Source organism: Sinocyclocheilus anshuiensis, unplaced genomic scaffold, assembly GCF_001515605.1.
Source record: "Sinocyclocheilus anshuiensis isolate Anshui unplaced genomic scaffold, SAMN03320099.WGS_v1.1 scaffold223, whole genome shotgun sequence".
Lineage (NCBI taxonomy): Eukaryota > Metazoa > Chordata > Actinopteri > Cypriniformes > Cyprinidae > Sinocyclocheilus > Sinocyclocheilus anshuiensis.
In genome coordinates this window covers 1,587,224-1,603,075 of record NW_015548214.1, presented here as the reverse complement: position 1 = coordinate 1,603,075, position 15,852 = coordinate 1,587,224, and the positions used below count along the sequence as shown (strand labels likewise).

General features: G+C 37.6%; 1 protein-coding gene across 1 annotated transcript in view; it reads left to right on the top strand.

Annotated features, from left to right (window-relative positions):
* The window catches only part of col8a2 (collagen, type VIII, alpha 2), a 50,373-nt gene that overhangs the window by 26,955 nt on the left and 7,566 nt on the right, over positions 1–15,852 (top strand). Inside the window, exon 2 of the mRNA XM_016440738.1 lies at positions 15,663–15,843. Within this exon, the coding sequence (XP_016296224.1) occupies positions 15,696–15,843 (148 nt within the window). The 5' untranslated portion in view covers positions 15,663–15,695. The remainder of the gene's footprint in view (positions 1–15,662; positions 15,844–15,852) is intronic.

Below are 15,852 nucleotides of genomic sequence, written 5' to 3'. Positions count from 1 at the left end.
TGCAAAATATTATTACAATTTAAAATAACTGTTTTGATACATTTTATAATTTAATGCTGTGATGGTAAAGCTGAATTTTTAGCAGTCATTACTCCAGTCTTCAGTCACATGTTACTTCAGAAATCATTCTAATGTGCTGATTTGGTGAGCATCACATATCAGTGTTCAGTTTTGTTTGGGATTATTTGATTAATAGAAAGTTCAAAAGCAACAGCATTTCAACAGCATTTATTTGAAATAGAAACTGTAATATTATAAATGTCATTACTGTCACTTTTGATTAATGTGTCTGATTTGAATAAAGCTATTAATCTTTCAAAGAAAATAAAAGCTTACTGACCCCAAACTTTTGAAAGGATTATTTACTAGAATATTTAAAAAATAAATAAATTGTAGTGTATTGTATTTTTTTCTTTTATGTTATTTAGCTACCAACTTGAAAACATGTACAATGATGACATTCATATGACATTTATTTACATTTTTAAAAATGTGAATTTATTTTATTTCATATCAGTACAGGGTACATTTTTATTTGAATGCTGTGGATCTTTAAATCAAGCCGTTCTTATTATCAGTACACCTGTAGAGATTCCCACTGTGAAGGCCTAAATGTTGTAAACGCTACATGATTCCCTGTAGAAAGCACATTTATTACCATTTCATGACTCTTTTCCAAAGAGGCTGCACATGCTGGCTGGACCACCCTGCCATCATTCAAAGTTATTGTCCACAATTGTTGCTCCCTCCCTAGTGGACAGTTAAAGATTAAGATCCCACCATCTTCTTTTTTCCAGCAAAGATGTTTCCACATTTTACATATCCCCATTGCGACTCTGTTCTGCCTGTCATCATAACAATATTCAGTAAATAATCAAAATGGCAAAGTGCTTTCAGTGATCCCTGAATATTTCTCATTCTCCGTCTTCCACTTCATCTCTCACACCCCCCTCGCTTTCCTACAATGTTTTTTCCTCTCACTTGCTTAAACCCCACCCTGTGTCTGTCCTTCTGTTGAGTATGATGGTGGTAAGATTTCATTCCTTTCGCTGTTTACACAGAGCTTTTACAGGCCTTTAAGAGTCAAGGTGAGGCCGGGGGCTAGACGTGTTGTCTTACACAACGTGCGCCTCAGTCAATACAGTGCATAATCTTCCGAGGGGCGCTGGACCGGGATCAGGGATCTCTTTTGACAGGACCGCTCAAGGGGAATCCCTAGTCCGAACTAAAATGATGTATTGGTGTCACAATAGGTCAAAATAGCTAAAGCCTGTTGAGGAAATTGCACTATTGCAGACGTTAGTCCATGAAGAAGCCTGGCATTGTACTGCTGAGTTCTTGTAAGCTAAATGGAAGTCAGAACGACAATTAAAGAGCTGGAACAGTAATGTCTGGTGTGGGATACCGGCCTCTCGGGATCTGTATTTGTTCCACTTTCCAGGTCCAACTAGCAGTTGGACTTTTGTGCTGGTTTTTTCAATTGCATCTATTTAATCTTAACTGGAGGTCCTATGAAAGGGTGAGGTTTAAGAGTAGAGAGGGAATGAAAACCTCACCTCCAGGAAATGGAGGAGAGAGTGCAGATTCCAGAAGCTTGGGGAAATTAGATGTTGATCCCACACTGTGGCTCGAAGTTTCCTCTTACCGCCCGATCCGGACAAAAGTGTCAATGATCGGATTCCCAAAACGGAATCTTGACAACTCACACTCTCACACACACACACACACACACACACACACACACACGTGTGAAAACATGTTTAAATCAAGGTTTGGGAAAATGGGGCTCACAGTCTGGTGAAATAATCCTTCATACATTAGTTTCTGTCAAATGGGTGGGGTGGAAGGTGTCAGTCAAGTTAGCAATGTATAAACCCTTGTGAGCAGAATTAATGTGAACCTGTAGAGCTCTGCTTCTCTTGAAGTCTATCTGTCATTCTTTCTGTTGTTCTTTCTATCCTTCTACCTATCGCTCAATAGTTTTGTCTCTCTGTCTATGGTTCAGTCTCTCTGTGTCGTTGTCATTCATTATTTTATCATTCTATATTTCTGTCATTCTAAAATAGTTAATTACACTAATATATATTTTTTAATTATACAAAATTCTTTTAATTTCTATTCATTTTAATTCTACTTAATCTTGAATCCAAACTGCAATTATACTTCTTGTTTGCTGCGTCGAGATTCTGGACTAAATATATTCATGCTTGAATGTTTCTCAAAGGCCTTTTTCTAGTGCAGTGTTGTGCGCTGACAAACAGTTGAGCAGATTGAAAAATCATTGTATGTGTTCTTGGACTCCAGTAGGCATTGGTTAAGTAGTAAGGTGTGTCAACATCCTGCAATGTGCGGTTTCCCATATTTGTCTCCCTGGGAATGATGGAAGAGGCTTCTGAACAGTGTATCCCCACCTCAGACAGTGGCTTTGGCTGTGCTTTGCGACCTGTGATGCTAATATAGCTGGCCTTTCATCCCTGTGTCAGAGATGAAGACCTGTCTCACCGTCTGAAATCCTGCTGTCTGCCACAGAACACTTGAGGGGGTTTGACAAAGATTTCCTGGCTCTTATTAAATTATAATCCCCAAATTCTCTCACCCTTCGCTCTCATCATAGAGCCTGAATCCTTTTCTCTGCCATCCAGACTGTGAGAATACAGAGGAGGATTTCCATGTGTCTTGGATACCCATCAGACAGTGATACAGTGATTGCAAGTAGCCATTTAACAGACGCTTTTATCCATTCCCCTAGAGCAACTTGGGACTGAAGGAATAGTTCTCTCAAAAATAAAAATTCTGTCAAACCTGTATAACGTTGTTGCACCAAAGTAACAAAGTTATTTATAGCAGAGGTTTTTATCACCCAGGTTTTTGTATAAAGTTGGCTATATAAGTATAACTTTATCTACATACATACAGGATAGCAGATCCGTTTCCTCTCTGGAGAAGCGTTCAGTCTTTGCTCTTGCAAATTCCACCATGGTGCAAGCACAACTGGCTTTTAAAGGGAATGGGAGATCAGACTATTATTGGTTTATTGTACGTTACACCCAAAACACACCCAACTCATTAAGAGAATAGGTACAACCCTTTTGGACCATGCATCTGGCGTGCCGACAGTTTTTTCAGTCGTTAAACTAGCAAAAGTGGATTCAGACACGCCCTAAGTGCACCTGCACCATGCGCTTCAGACCATGCGCTTAGATCGCTAAAATAGGGCCCTAAATCGTAAATATAAACAAAAAAATTATAGGGGCGTTCACTATAAACAACATTTATTTTAAATGTCAAACACGACTTTATTTCAAGTGAAAGTGAAACTAGCAGCCTGTGTAAAATGCGCTAAGGCTACGCGTCTCTCATTCTGTACCAATACAAATGTGTGCGCGCGTTGCGCATGTTTTGCTTGCTTCATGTTAATTATATTATATGAGTGGCTTTGGAGCATAAGTCACAACACGTTTCAGATGATAAAAAGCGCTACTTATATTTCAGAAAATATGTTAATCACTGTTACAAGATGTGTAACAAGCGGTTCCCTGCATTGTTACAGGAAAAGGTCTTGTGATTACAGTACTGAGCTCCTGCAATGGAGCAGCTCTAATGTGCTATTAAAGTAAAGATGAAATACGATACAGCAATAAAATGAACAGTGAAAGTATAGCAAAAGCTTGTTTAATACATTTTAATGGGCGTAATTAAGTGTGGAAATAAGTGAAGGGAATATCTATTTGCTAAATGAACTAAGCCAACTAACTTTATTCATATTCTTTTGGTTTCTGTACCCAGTATTTTTTTTAAATTATAAATGCAATCTGCCTTGTTCTAGAAAAAGTGGTATCGCTGCATCCAATTATACAAATAAATTTGACCACAGTTGTCAGGCAAGATTTTCATTGAATACCACTTAAAATTTAGTCTGTTCCTCACGCAAAGCTACTGAAAGACCCCCGAAGACTTAAAATATCATGTCATTTTGGAATACTTTTATGATGCCTTATGTTTTTTATTCTTTTCAGAGCTTAAAAGTGTAAACATTCTTGAAAGCATCTCCTTTTGAGTTCCACAGAAGAAAGTCATGATTTGGAATGAAATGAGTGTGAGTAAATGATGACGGAACATTTACTTCATGAGTGAACTGTCCCTTTTAAGAGACTTGCACAAATACATGGTGATCTCTGCAATGGGTGACGATGGAGGGGTAAAAGCTAATAATTACTTTTCTATCTTGCCATGGGCAGCAAGCACACTGTGTCAGCCAGCACCAACAACTCAGAGCATCACTAGCCATGATAGTTTAGCAAGCATTTTAACAGCGTGTCAGCAATGGATCAGAATTTCAAAATAGATATGAACCTGCAGCTCAATCACTCTCCTTCTGGAAGCGATTTTCACTTGCGACCAAGTCTGAATTTTTCCAGCCCTAGAGAACAGTGAAACTTTGGATGAAGTGTGATTTCCCTGGTATAAGCCAATTATTTGGTACTCCATAAGTTCACACCCTGCACAGCTAAAACGAGTCTAAATCCATGTAGCCATTGGCCTGCTTTCCAACGTCTAATTGTGCCTCCTTATACCAAGAAAACCTTGTCCTTTGTGACTGGATGAGCTGAATGAAAAATATTTGGATGATCTGAGGAAAGGGCAAGATTTAAGTACGGTGCTCATTTATCATTCCTAATGCACACTGGAGAGGAGGAGGACTGTTCCTTGTTCTGTAAGAATCCCGGTGTAATTTTAGCTTGACAGAATCCTGGGGCCCCACATCCACATCAGACATAGGTATGTACATGTTATGCATCCAAGGAGTTCACCTACACATGTAGGTCTTGCTCCACTGACGAGTGCCACCCACATGGAGGAGTAGAGTGGGCCATTCGTCATTCGGACTGAATATGCACAGGCTGCGGAGACGAAACACAGCCAGCTGATGACTGCTCTTTGAATGCTCTGTCCCGTCTGCTACTACATACTACAGTGTTTTTCTCTCCTCCATCTATCCCTCGATACTTCTCTCTCTCTACTGCTTCTGTTGTTTCTGTACTACCCAGGGACAATGTGTGTGAACTGCCAGCATGTGTCTGTGTTTAATGGGAGAGACACAAAGAGAAAAAAGCTTCCTGCATTGTCAGGCCTTGGCAACCTACAATAAGAGCATTTGCACAAAAAATGTGCTGTGCCATGAAAGAGAACTCTGAACAAAAAAAAAAATTTTCTGGTCCGGTTTTAATATTTTTAAAACAAAATACATTTGTTTGAGAATTATTTAATAGAAAATTTCTCTTAATTTACTCACTGTCTTGATATTTCAAACTCATATGACCTTTTTAATTCTTTGAAACACGTAAGGAACAATTTGAAGAACAAACTGGTTGATTTTGTCCATGCAATTACAAGAGACTTAAGTTTAAAAGGACACAACGCAAAATAAAAGTGGCCCACATAATTTTTGCACTACATTTCAACTCTTCTATGCATGCCTTGGTTTTGTGGGAGGAACAGACTGAAATTTTAATTGTAATTTACTGTAAGTCTTTTCCTCTGTTTCAAATGGATTGAGTCACAAGATCAGTCCAATTTGTGAATTCATAATTAAGACTGGTATTTTAAACTAGATTAAACGATTCATTGAAAAGATCTGATTCAAAAGGATGATTCATTCACAAAATGGACTTAAATACTGCTCTCATGAATTCTCATGAACATGCCAAGGAGAGCTAGGATGGATGTCAAGATTTTCAGTGAGATTACTAAGGACTACTTTTATGGTCCTTTTGTGTTCTTCTTGAATCTTAAAATAATTTCTTAAAATTAAATGATTAAAAACTTGTAATTGCATGCAAAAATATAGGAGAAAAGTCATACAGGATTCAAGAACAGGGTGAGTAAATGATGATGATTGTTTTATATTTGGGTGCACTATCCTGCATGGTTTTTAGACAATTTTACTTGATTTGAGTTTTATTAAGTTTCTTTTCGCTTGTTTTATGCATAAATCTAAGAATGGTTTGTAGGGTTGGGAATCGAAAATCGATTCCGATTCCAGAATCGGATACTTAAGGTCAGGTTACGGTTTTCAGGGTAAGGTTTTCAAATTAAAATTTCGATTCCGCTTATCGATTCCTATGCGTTTTTTTTTTTTTTTTTCTTCATCTGTGAGGACCGAACCTAGCGATCTGCCAAGACCTTGCTCGCTAATCTAAGCGCTCCAAAGTTTGGCTACATTTGCGATCAGAAGCCAAAAAAAGCTAAGTATAATATCTGTGATAGCTAAACATGTTGCAAGAGAGGCGTCACCACCAACATGACAAAGCACTTTAATTTAATAGATCGTTAAAGATCGCGAACACGATTCAAACACGATTCTGTTCCTAAATCCTCAACCTTTGACGTGTGCGATCAATGTTGTGATCACTTGGTTCGTCAGTGCAGCGTACGATCACACCAGATTTGAACATTTAAATCTGCGTTCACGCTGCCGTTGACCTAAAGAGAGCAGCTGTCATCTGTCATGAATGAAACGGCTTCAGTTTTTCAACCACTCAGTATCATTATTTCTGTAATTACAAACATTCAAATCACAGAAGTACTGGGATAAAAGTTTATAGTTCAGATATAAACTGTGTGTACGATGTGTATGGTAGCGATTAAAATAGAGTAAATCAACTTTTGAAAGTGAAGATTTGTCAATTACATTGTTACGCCAGTAGGTGGCGAAAAGGGGCTGTTAAAATGTATTTGTCTTTGAATCGTACAAGATATTCATTCAAGAACGCTGATTCATCCAGTAATGAAACAAGTACATCCTGAGTGAGTCATTGAATCATTTATTCATAAATTACATGTGAATCATGAGAGAACCACAACTTCCACTGGGGAAAAAAGGGGGGGGGAGGAAACTTAATTTATCCAGAATCATGCAGTTCTATTTTGCACACAAACAGCTCTTAAAAAGTCCAGTTTTTATGTAGCCTGTTGATTTTTGTTCATGGTATTCAGCTCCAATAAATGGTTTGCAAAAAAGAGACACAGGATAAATGTTTGATATCATTATTTAATCACATTGGAATCGAAACTGGGAATCGAAAAGAATCGGAATCGATAAGCAGAATCGGAATCGGAATTGATCAAATTCAAATGATACGCAACCCTTGTGAGATTTGTGCTTAAAACCGATTTTAAAAAGAAAAGAAAAATAAATATTACATTTTTGCAAAAATCCTGACTAAGAATTATTTTTGTAGAGAAAAAGCAAGAGAGAAAAGGAGAGAGAAGTGGGAAAGAGACTGCCAGATCAACCTCTAAAAAAATATGTATAATAGGAAAGAGGAGAGAGAAAAGGAAAGGGAGATAGAAAGTGAGAAAGAAAAAGTGGTAAGGGTAAAAACAGAGACTGTTGACAGAGCAGATGAGGAAGGACGTGGGGATCAGATTGTGTCTGTGTCTGGGGAGAGAGGAGGGCAGACAGACCCAGACACACTCAGCAGGGATACAGCTTTTTTTTAGTGTATTATTATATTTGTATATCATTTATTTGTGTGTTCATATTTAAGAAATTGGAGAGGAACAGTTTTAATTACAAATATCAAGTATTTTTTCTGTCTGTGTTTTTCGTCATCTAATTCCTGAATTTTTCTTTTTGTTCAAGATTTTAAAGCTTCATATATGAGAAAAAAATTAGCTTTAAACCAAATTATAAAATACATACACTGAGATTTATTTGTGATACGCATGCATTATTCAGGAGGAATATTTTTCCAGATCAGTCCATTTATGTTTTGGTTTTTGTAAGAACAGACATCATAGGGACAAACAGACCATACTAGCTAATTTTTAATTATTTAAAAATGTCTATCCTAATTAAGAATATATTTCCTCTCAATTGTCTGTTCACACACATACTGTACACACATTCAATGCCCTCATTCTATTTATCAAGGGTTTGTTGCTCTAAGAAAACTGCAGCTATCAGTCTTGATTGCAGCGCCTTTAAAACTCTTTTTTCATATTCATGTGGAATAGGAAAGAATGTGAGCGTTTTCCTGTAAGCTAAGCTGATTTTTTTAAGCTAACACCTGGATTGTATTTGGAGCTGTCTTAATCAGATATTTCTCCACAATTAACAAAACAAAGTGCCTCTCAGTTGGAGACTGGGCTTTATTCTTATTACAATTTCTTTCTCCACGGCCATTTTTCTGTCTCTTGAAGTATTCAACATCAACTCAAATGCTCTTCTTTGTTTTCCATCATGATTGATTGAAATACAGAATAGTTTGTTAATGAATTCATGAGAATGAGCTGGAAAAGTATCAATGCATCTTAAACAACAGGTCAATGAGTGAGAGAAAAAGAGAGGGGCATTAGGTTACTCACCTAAACACATTGACCCTCCACAAGCCCCTAACGAGATGCGCTCAGCCAATTAGTCTTAGGGTTATGTTCACAAACCATACATATCTGACTGAGCCCTGGGATCTGCTCAATTGGGTCAAATCAAATTATGAAGACACAAAATGAAAAATACTTAAGACAGTGGGCTGATCTAACAAAACAGCAAAGTGGAATGCTATCTCCCCATAAGAATATAAGCAAAATACCTGGCTTTAGTTAACACTTTCGTTTAGGTTTCGGCTAAGTAATATGTTATTTTCAAACATGTTAGAGCATTAACTTTTTAGCACCACTCACCAACATTTTATTTCCTAACTGCTGTGATACATACAACAACCAACATAATAAAACTGCCAAAATTACATTCAATTAGTTTCAGATAAAACCGAATGTGCTTTTAGCGTCACTCACTGGACATTTCACATTGAAAGTGTCGCGAAACGTGCAAGAAGCAGTATAACATCAGAAGCTCATTTTTCCAGTGAGCCTGGGTTGAACTTGAATCATGCTATAATGATAGATAATGTTTTTATGTTTTGTTTTGTTGTTTTTTATTTGTTGTGTTTAGATTTTAGTATACCGTGTTAGTAGTTTGTAGTTTAGCTGTAGCTGAATGTGTTTGTGTAGGTAATGTTGTGTAGCTAATGCTTTAGCAATGCAGTCCCTTGTTTATCATGCTAAAGCTTTAAATCTAACGAGAATGAGAGATAAAAGATCCAATTGAGAGGGGAGACTAAAACATATGTTCAATATGGTTACAGACGAGGCACCCCAGACACCCTTGTGGCTAATTTCTGATTAAACTTAAACAGAAAGTCATTTCTCAATAATAACTCAAGCTATAGGAGCACCTGGGCTAATGGTCCAGCTGGTGTAACCTAAACACTCACTTCTTGTGCATGCTACATGTGTGTGTCTGTACAAGAAAACACACTGCTGTATTCCCAAGACTGTGAAAGGTATGTGCATCATTCGCACAGCCAAGAAATCGAGACATCTACGATGAATAGTGTCTGTTATTTACTTGGTCTAAGAGAACATTTCCTCTGGGGGAAGCTAGAGGGAGCTTCATCTGAACTAATACATGTTCCCACGGTATCCACAAACCCCATTTGAAGACATTAAACAGTAGAAGTGCGGCACTTGAATTCACTGTTTATCTGTCACTTAACTTGACAGGAGCTTTGGCTTTAGGGCCATTGCATAACGTCTATGGGCCCCTTGGCGCAGGCTGGAGGCCCCGTTGATGGAAAAAAGTGAAAGGTGAGGAACAAAATGGCAGCGTAAATAGCTTAAGGCACACCACAGCAGGACCCTGACAGCATTAAATAGGTGATTTATTAAACGATTCTGTTAAATGTTGTCACAGCAGGGTTACGGCACATGTTACCCGTTGGCTTTTGAGACTTTCTCTGTCAGTGTGTCTGAGAAATGCTGTCTATGAGCCAATTTAGCCAAACCTCCTTTTTAATATCCACATGGGCTCAGGTCACTGTGGCCGCTAATACACCATGCAATCAGAGAAAGCGAATGTGCAGTGTGTTGAAAATGAGCACTGCGTTCTTAAATGTTTGTGCAGTGCTGTATAGTTACTAAGGTAGCCGATTACATAGTGTGTATGGGGGGGGGGAGCAATATAAGATTGGCAGACGGGGAGGCCATTACAGGTTAAGCACCGTTCACTCCCTCCTGCGATTTAACTAGTGCTGAAAAGTTGATTTATGGAATAAAACTCTCAGACCCAATTTCCACCTCTCTCACTGACTCCATAAGCATGGTGTCTATCAAACAGACATGTGCCTGTACTGTGGAAACAGCATATGCTCTTGCAAGCCACACACAGGCACACTTTCATTTACATGCCTCGAAGTTCATAAAACACAATAATTGTGTTTGCTTGATATATACTTATATATAGTCTTTTTTTAAATTCACAAATGCATTAAAATGCAATTCATACATACTTGAATACACCTCTTGCATGATGAGCATGTTTTAATTTCTAAATTAAAATTAATTTAGAGAATTAATTAGGATTTGTATTTACTTTTATTATTTACTTAAGTATTTATTTAAAAATAAATACATAAGGTATGTAAGAAATGTAATAATAAGAAATGTAAATGTTGTTGTAGTTGTTATTTCTTTGAAAAAATTAAAACTTCTTCATCGCTTATTAATATTTTAAAACAAATTGATAAATAATTAACATTAATATTTGTCTTGTTTTTATGCTTTTCTTGTTTATTTATTTATCATTTGTTGTTATTATTATTATTATTATCCATACACATTGTTATTATTTCTTTGAAAACAAAATCACTGCTTATTAATATATGAAAACAAGATTTAGTAATATTAATTTTAACATTGATATTTGTCTTGTTTTCAAGCTGTCAACAATACTAAAAACAATACTAAGTGGTCTTACACCAGGCCCTGTGTGCTGTTTTTGGGCTTTAGTGGAGAACCAAAGTGTACATTTCACAACCATGGAAAGAGCCATCTGTTTTAAGGTGATGAAAAGTGGGAATAGCTTTCTTTTAAGCTATTTACTTGTGGCTCACTCAGTTTTGGTGTCTTGGTTGCCACCTGAGCTGCCATGTTGTTTTTAGAGATTACTGCTAGTAGGTTTTGGCCCATGCAGTGTTTTGCCTATTTTTCCGCCAGCATGCAGTAAGAGTAAGTGGTGTAGTGAAAAGTAATGCATTATGTGTTTGTTTTTTCTGTTTTCGTACAAGGACCTTATGAGAACATTTCTGATTGAGTTTCACAGGTCTAGTTAGACATTAATTACATGGATATGCTTATTTTCGGTCTTGGTGAATTATTATTCTCTGCTATTTTCTGATTTGGAGACCAACTTGCTATGGGAAAGGCATAAAGTTTGTAATGCCTGGGATGATTACTTGCTTATTTCCCTTTCTGCTCTTAGAACAATATGCACAATTGACTTCAGTGCTTCTTTTTAAATCTGTTTAAGATAAACCACAACCAATGTTTGCCAAATTGCTCATTTTTTATTGTTCTTTCGAATGGTTTTACCTTCAATGGTTGTGACTGGCTTTAGTTATTCAGAAACTCCTTATTTTTTGTGTTACAGACATTTGGCAGTCACCCATCCTTATGTGCATATCTATGTTTTAGACCTCAGCTGTGCGCTGTAAACCATCAGCATGCATGGCTGAGCGCTTGGCCAGACGGATTGCGTGAGATTTTTTTACTGCGTCTGCAGAGCTTTTCAAGAGAAACATTAGATAAACAGATTGTGCCGGTCTGTGGAACAGGGGTAATGTCTGATTCTGATCGTTTCGAGTGTTAAGACGCCTGCTCAGAGCGGGGCACATGGTCGAGAACGTCTAAATTATCCTCCCCACAATACCACAACCCCCCAAAAAAGGCTCAGCCTCCCGCCCCCCTACCACCACCAACGACAGCCAACTATTCAACAACTAACCAAATTGGCCGTACCACCAATGCTCCCAGTCGCTTTCTGTTTTTGCGCATTTTGTGTTTGTCTGACTCTTTCGTTCTCACTCTTGGCCTCCCTGGTTTCCCTGTGACTCGTGATCGTGTTTTTCCTGGAGGGGGAATCGGCTACATGTGAGAACCAGGAGGAAGCAAGTTTTTTTATTTTTTTATCGAGTGTAAATACAGATGCTCAAACAGACGTGACTAATTACGCAGGCTCGCTCATGGTTTTTGGGACTGCACATCCTAATGCAGCAGTAAAATAAGATGGCAACCGCATTGCTATAAGCTCACGGTGGCAAAAAGGCATCACACCACATGCTGTACACCATAGGAGGGCTTCAAGGCCGGAGCAAAGCCCAAAATTGTCCTGCTGGAGCCCAGCAGAGCCCAGAACTGAAATTCCAGTAAGAATAACAATAAAAATGAAAATCGAAAATGATAAAAGAGGGAAACACCAGTGAACCACAGTGAATTAGGCAAAGCAAACAGGCGCAGAGTGCCCCTTTTAGAGCCTTGCTGATTGGGAAAACACAGCGAGGCTGAGCATGTCTGACTTTTTTTCCTCATCTCTCTGGCCAGCTAGTGCAGGAGCTGCAGTTGGACCAGGTTCCCTGCAGATGTGGTTTAACATGGACATGTGCTCTGCCGTACTTTTCTTTTTTGATTTTCACTGATGCAACACAGGCACAAACTAAATGTTGTTAACTTTCCATTTGCATCCTGCCTTTGCAGACTTCCCTTGAAGTCAGCACAGGCATTTCATTTATCTGACAAAGACAGTTTATATAAATACACAAGTGAACTTTGGTCTCCCCTTATTCATTTGTTTTTCTTTTCTTTTTTTTAAAGGAATATATGTACAATTTTTGAGAACTGGTAGATATGCTAGATAAACTGTTATTTAATAAAAAATTAGCCTAGCATGAAAAGCAGCTCCTATGTATTAATAATTGATTTTGGCCTGTCTGGCCTTAAAGGTCTTGACCTGTTTGACAGTATCAAAAATTATTATTTCACAAAATTATTATTTCACATAATTAAAAAAAATATTTTCATATTACTTTCACATAATTGAATTGACATTTATTTCACAGTAAATATTTAATGAATTGTAAATATTTATTTAATTATAATTTTAGTGACCAAAAATGATAGCGACAAATGTATTATATAAATTTGACTATGTATATATATATATATATATATATATATAACACATTCATGTTTATTAATGTTACATGTTAATGTTATATATATATATAAACACATTAATGTTACACACATTAATGTTTTAAGTTGTATTTAGACATCCATAACTACTAACACTTTCAAAAATATGAATAAATAAAAAAGTTTATGTAATATTAAGTTTACTCTCCTGAGCTTGATGATCACCAATTCTTGTAGCTTAAGCATCACCTTTCATTCCTTTCCAAAAAAAAAAAACATTTCAAAAAGTTTCAGACATTATTTTGTACCCTGCTCATGGAAAGTGTCTCAAATGATTACAGTCTTTGATATGGTCCTTGCAGGAGCCTCTGTTTAAACTGTGGAAAAGGGTTTATATTTGAGAAAGGGGCATCATTAACCTTTGGTTAGAACTTAAAGAGGTTCTTGCTGAGCTGTGGCACTGTGAAGAAAGTTGATCTGACTTGTGGGTCTCATGCTTGCAGATGCAGTCGGGCTGACTAGTGGGTTCCTGTGTTCAAACCTGTGGTTACGAGAGAGAGTTCAGCTGTCACAGCACATTGAAATAGGAAGTGAGGTAGGTTATGAATGTGTCTTGGCTTGGCCAGGTCCACTGAGAACAGCAAACCAAAACCTGTGAACTGTGAAGGCCACGGATAGGATGTCCATGTGCTTTTGGACTGAATTTAAGATCAGCAGACTTTAAGCTCCATCCCTCAGGCTTCGCAGGTTCAGCACTCTTGGGAAAACACAGTGTGCAGAAATGAAGGACTGGGAGGCGTTTCAATAAAGTATCTTCCACATTCAGTCACACACTCAGAGCACAGGACAGCTCATCCAGGTGTGATGTCTAGTCTAGAACTGGCCATAAATGTAGGTCTGAGGCCGGATTCTTAAGATAAATAATCTAATGACGTTAACTATCATAGAATTTACTTGCTATACTATACAAAAAGAAACCTTATATAGTAATATGTTTTATGTGTAGCTAGTATTTTATATTTGAACAACCCAATAATTTCAAGATAAGGGATTTAAGAAAAGTTGGAGGTTATCTGAAGTTTGTTAATTATGATAATGTTTAAGAACATTCAGGTATCTGATTCTAAGAAGTATTCTTCTTAAATTTTGTCTTAAGAAAAATTTAAAAATCTGAATCAGAAAAAAATCTGAAAATCAGTTCAAAATTGTATTGATTTATTATATATTGAAATGTATTTATTTACATTTATTTATACTTTTTTTTTTTTTTTTTTCATCATTTACTCACTCTCATGTCAATCCAAACACAGGTTTGTAATGACATTATTTGTTTATTTGTTATCATCTGTCAATGATGAAAAAGCCTTTAAGAATGTTTCAAGAAGCAGCCCAGTTTTGACAGGTTTACAGGAAAAATGCTAAATGCAAAGAATAAAATGCAACTATGTGTATAACCATGGATAGGCCTAATTAAGATAAGAAAATGAGTCAGCCTTTAAAATGGAGGAGAAAGCACCGATTGAGATCAACTGGTGTAATCCATGAAAGCAGATAAAAAAAGAGACATCCAAGACAACTGCTGATGTGGATGTCAGACACTTAAGAGAATGTAATCTGACATCCTCAATATCCCCACTGTTAGACCCTAAGTTGATGCCATCAGCACCCCTCTTCTCTGAGCCAGTGGTCTCTCCCATGCACCTGATCAAATCTGTGTAAATATTTGGTGCGAGTAACATGAGGATGAAATTATCATTCCTTCCTGCAGTAAATTAAAGCAAACAGCTGCAGCTGTCTTGGGAAACGACTGGTTAAACAAACGCTGAGGCACTGAGCCCTACCTAGGCTTTGGCATCCGTACCTCATCGCCCAGGCGTAACTTGTGTGGGGTCAATAACTCTACCCAGTGACCCGTCCAACAGCCAGCCGTGTAGGAAGATCCTCTTCTTGTAAGCATCTCTGTAGGCCCTCAAGTGAAACCATGTACCTCTGACAAGGCTGCTCGCCTACACCAAAAAGCAGAACACATAGATTCTGTGATTTTTCCTCAAAGTACTGAAACAAGGCCTAAAATAACATTTCACTTCTAAAGTTTAAAAGGAAGGGCTTTACTTTGCTTTTTCAGTTTTGGACCAGTGTTAGGGATTATTTTCTCAGTGTTTTGTAGCCGAGAAAAACTTTCATGTGTTGTATCCCGTGCCAGGCATCACTGAACAGGCTAGCACATGGAGAGCTGTTTATGTATGCCACTGTCACTCAGTATTACTCCTATTGGAAGTAGTGCTGACTGGCATAGGACTTTGAAATCCAACCGAGCACATTGGTAAGGCCAACATAAACGGGAACGTGAAGGGAAACTGAATGCTCATTCAGGTATCCAAAAATGATTAGGAGTAAAGAACATGGAGTAAAGAACTCAGTCTTTGTAAGGAGATGAAAACATTATGCAGTGAGTAACATATGCCTGCTATAACACCCAGCAAAAAGATAATATTTCTAGGGCTGCACGATTTCCACTGGTAGTTTTCCATCAAAATAAAAGTTCAAATTAAGACAGCCATAAATATTAGTATTGTAACTTTACAGTTGCAGTGTAAAATGATGTGTCAATGATCTTTCTCTCTTTGCAGTTTGAAAGCCCGTGACCACAGAGGACAGTGACAATGCTGGCAGTGCTCTGTGTCCTGCTAGCGTTGGGGAATCATGCCCTGGGTGGAGGTTACGCCCCCATGCCTCAGATGAAATATGTGCAGCCCATAATGAAGGGGCCTGTTGGGCCACCCTTCAGAGAAGGCAAGGGCCAGTATCTTGGTAAGTGTT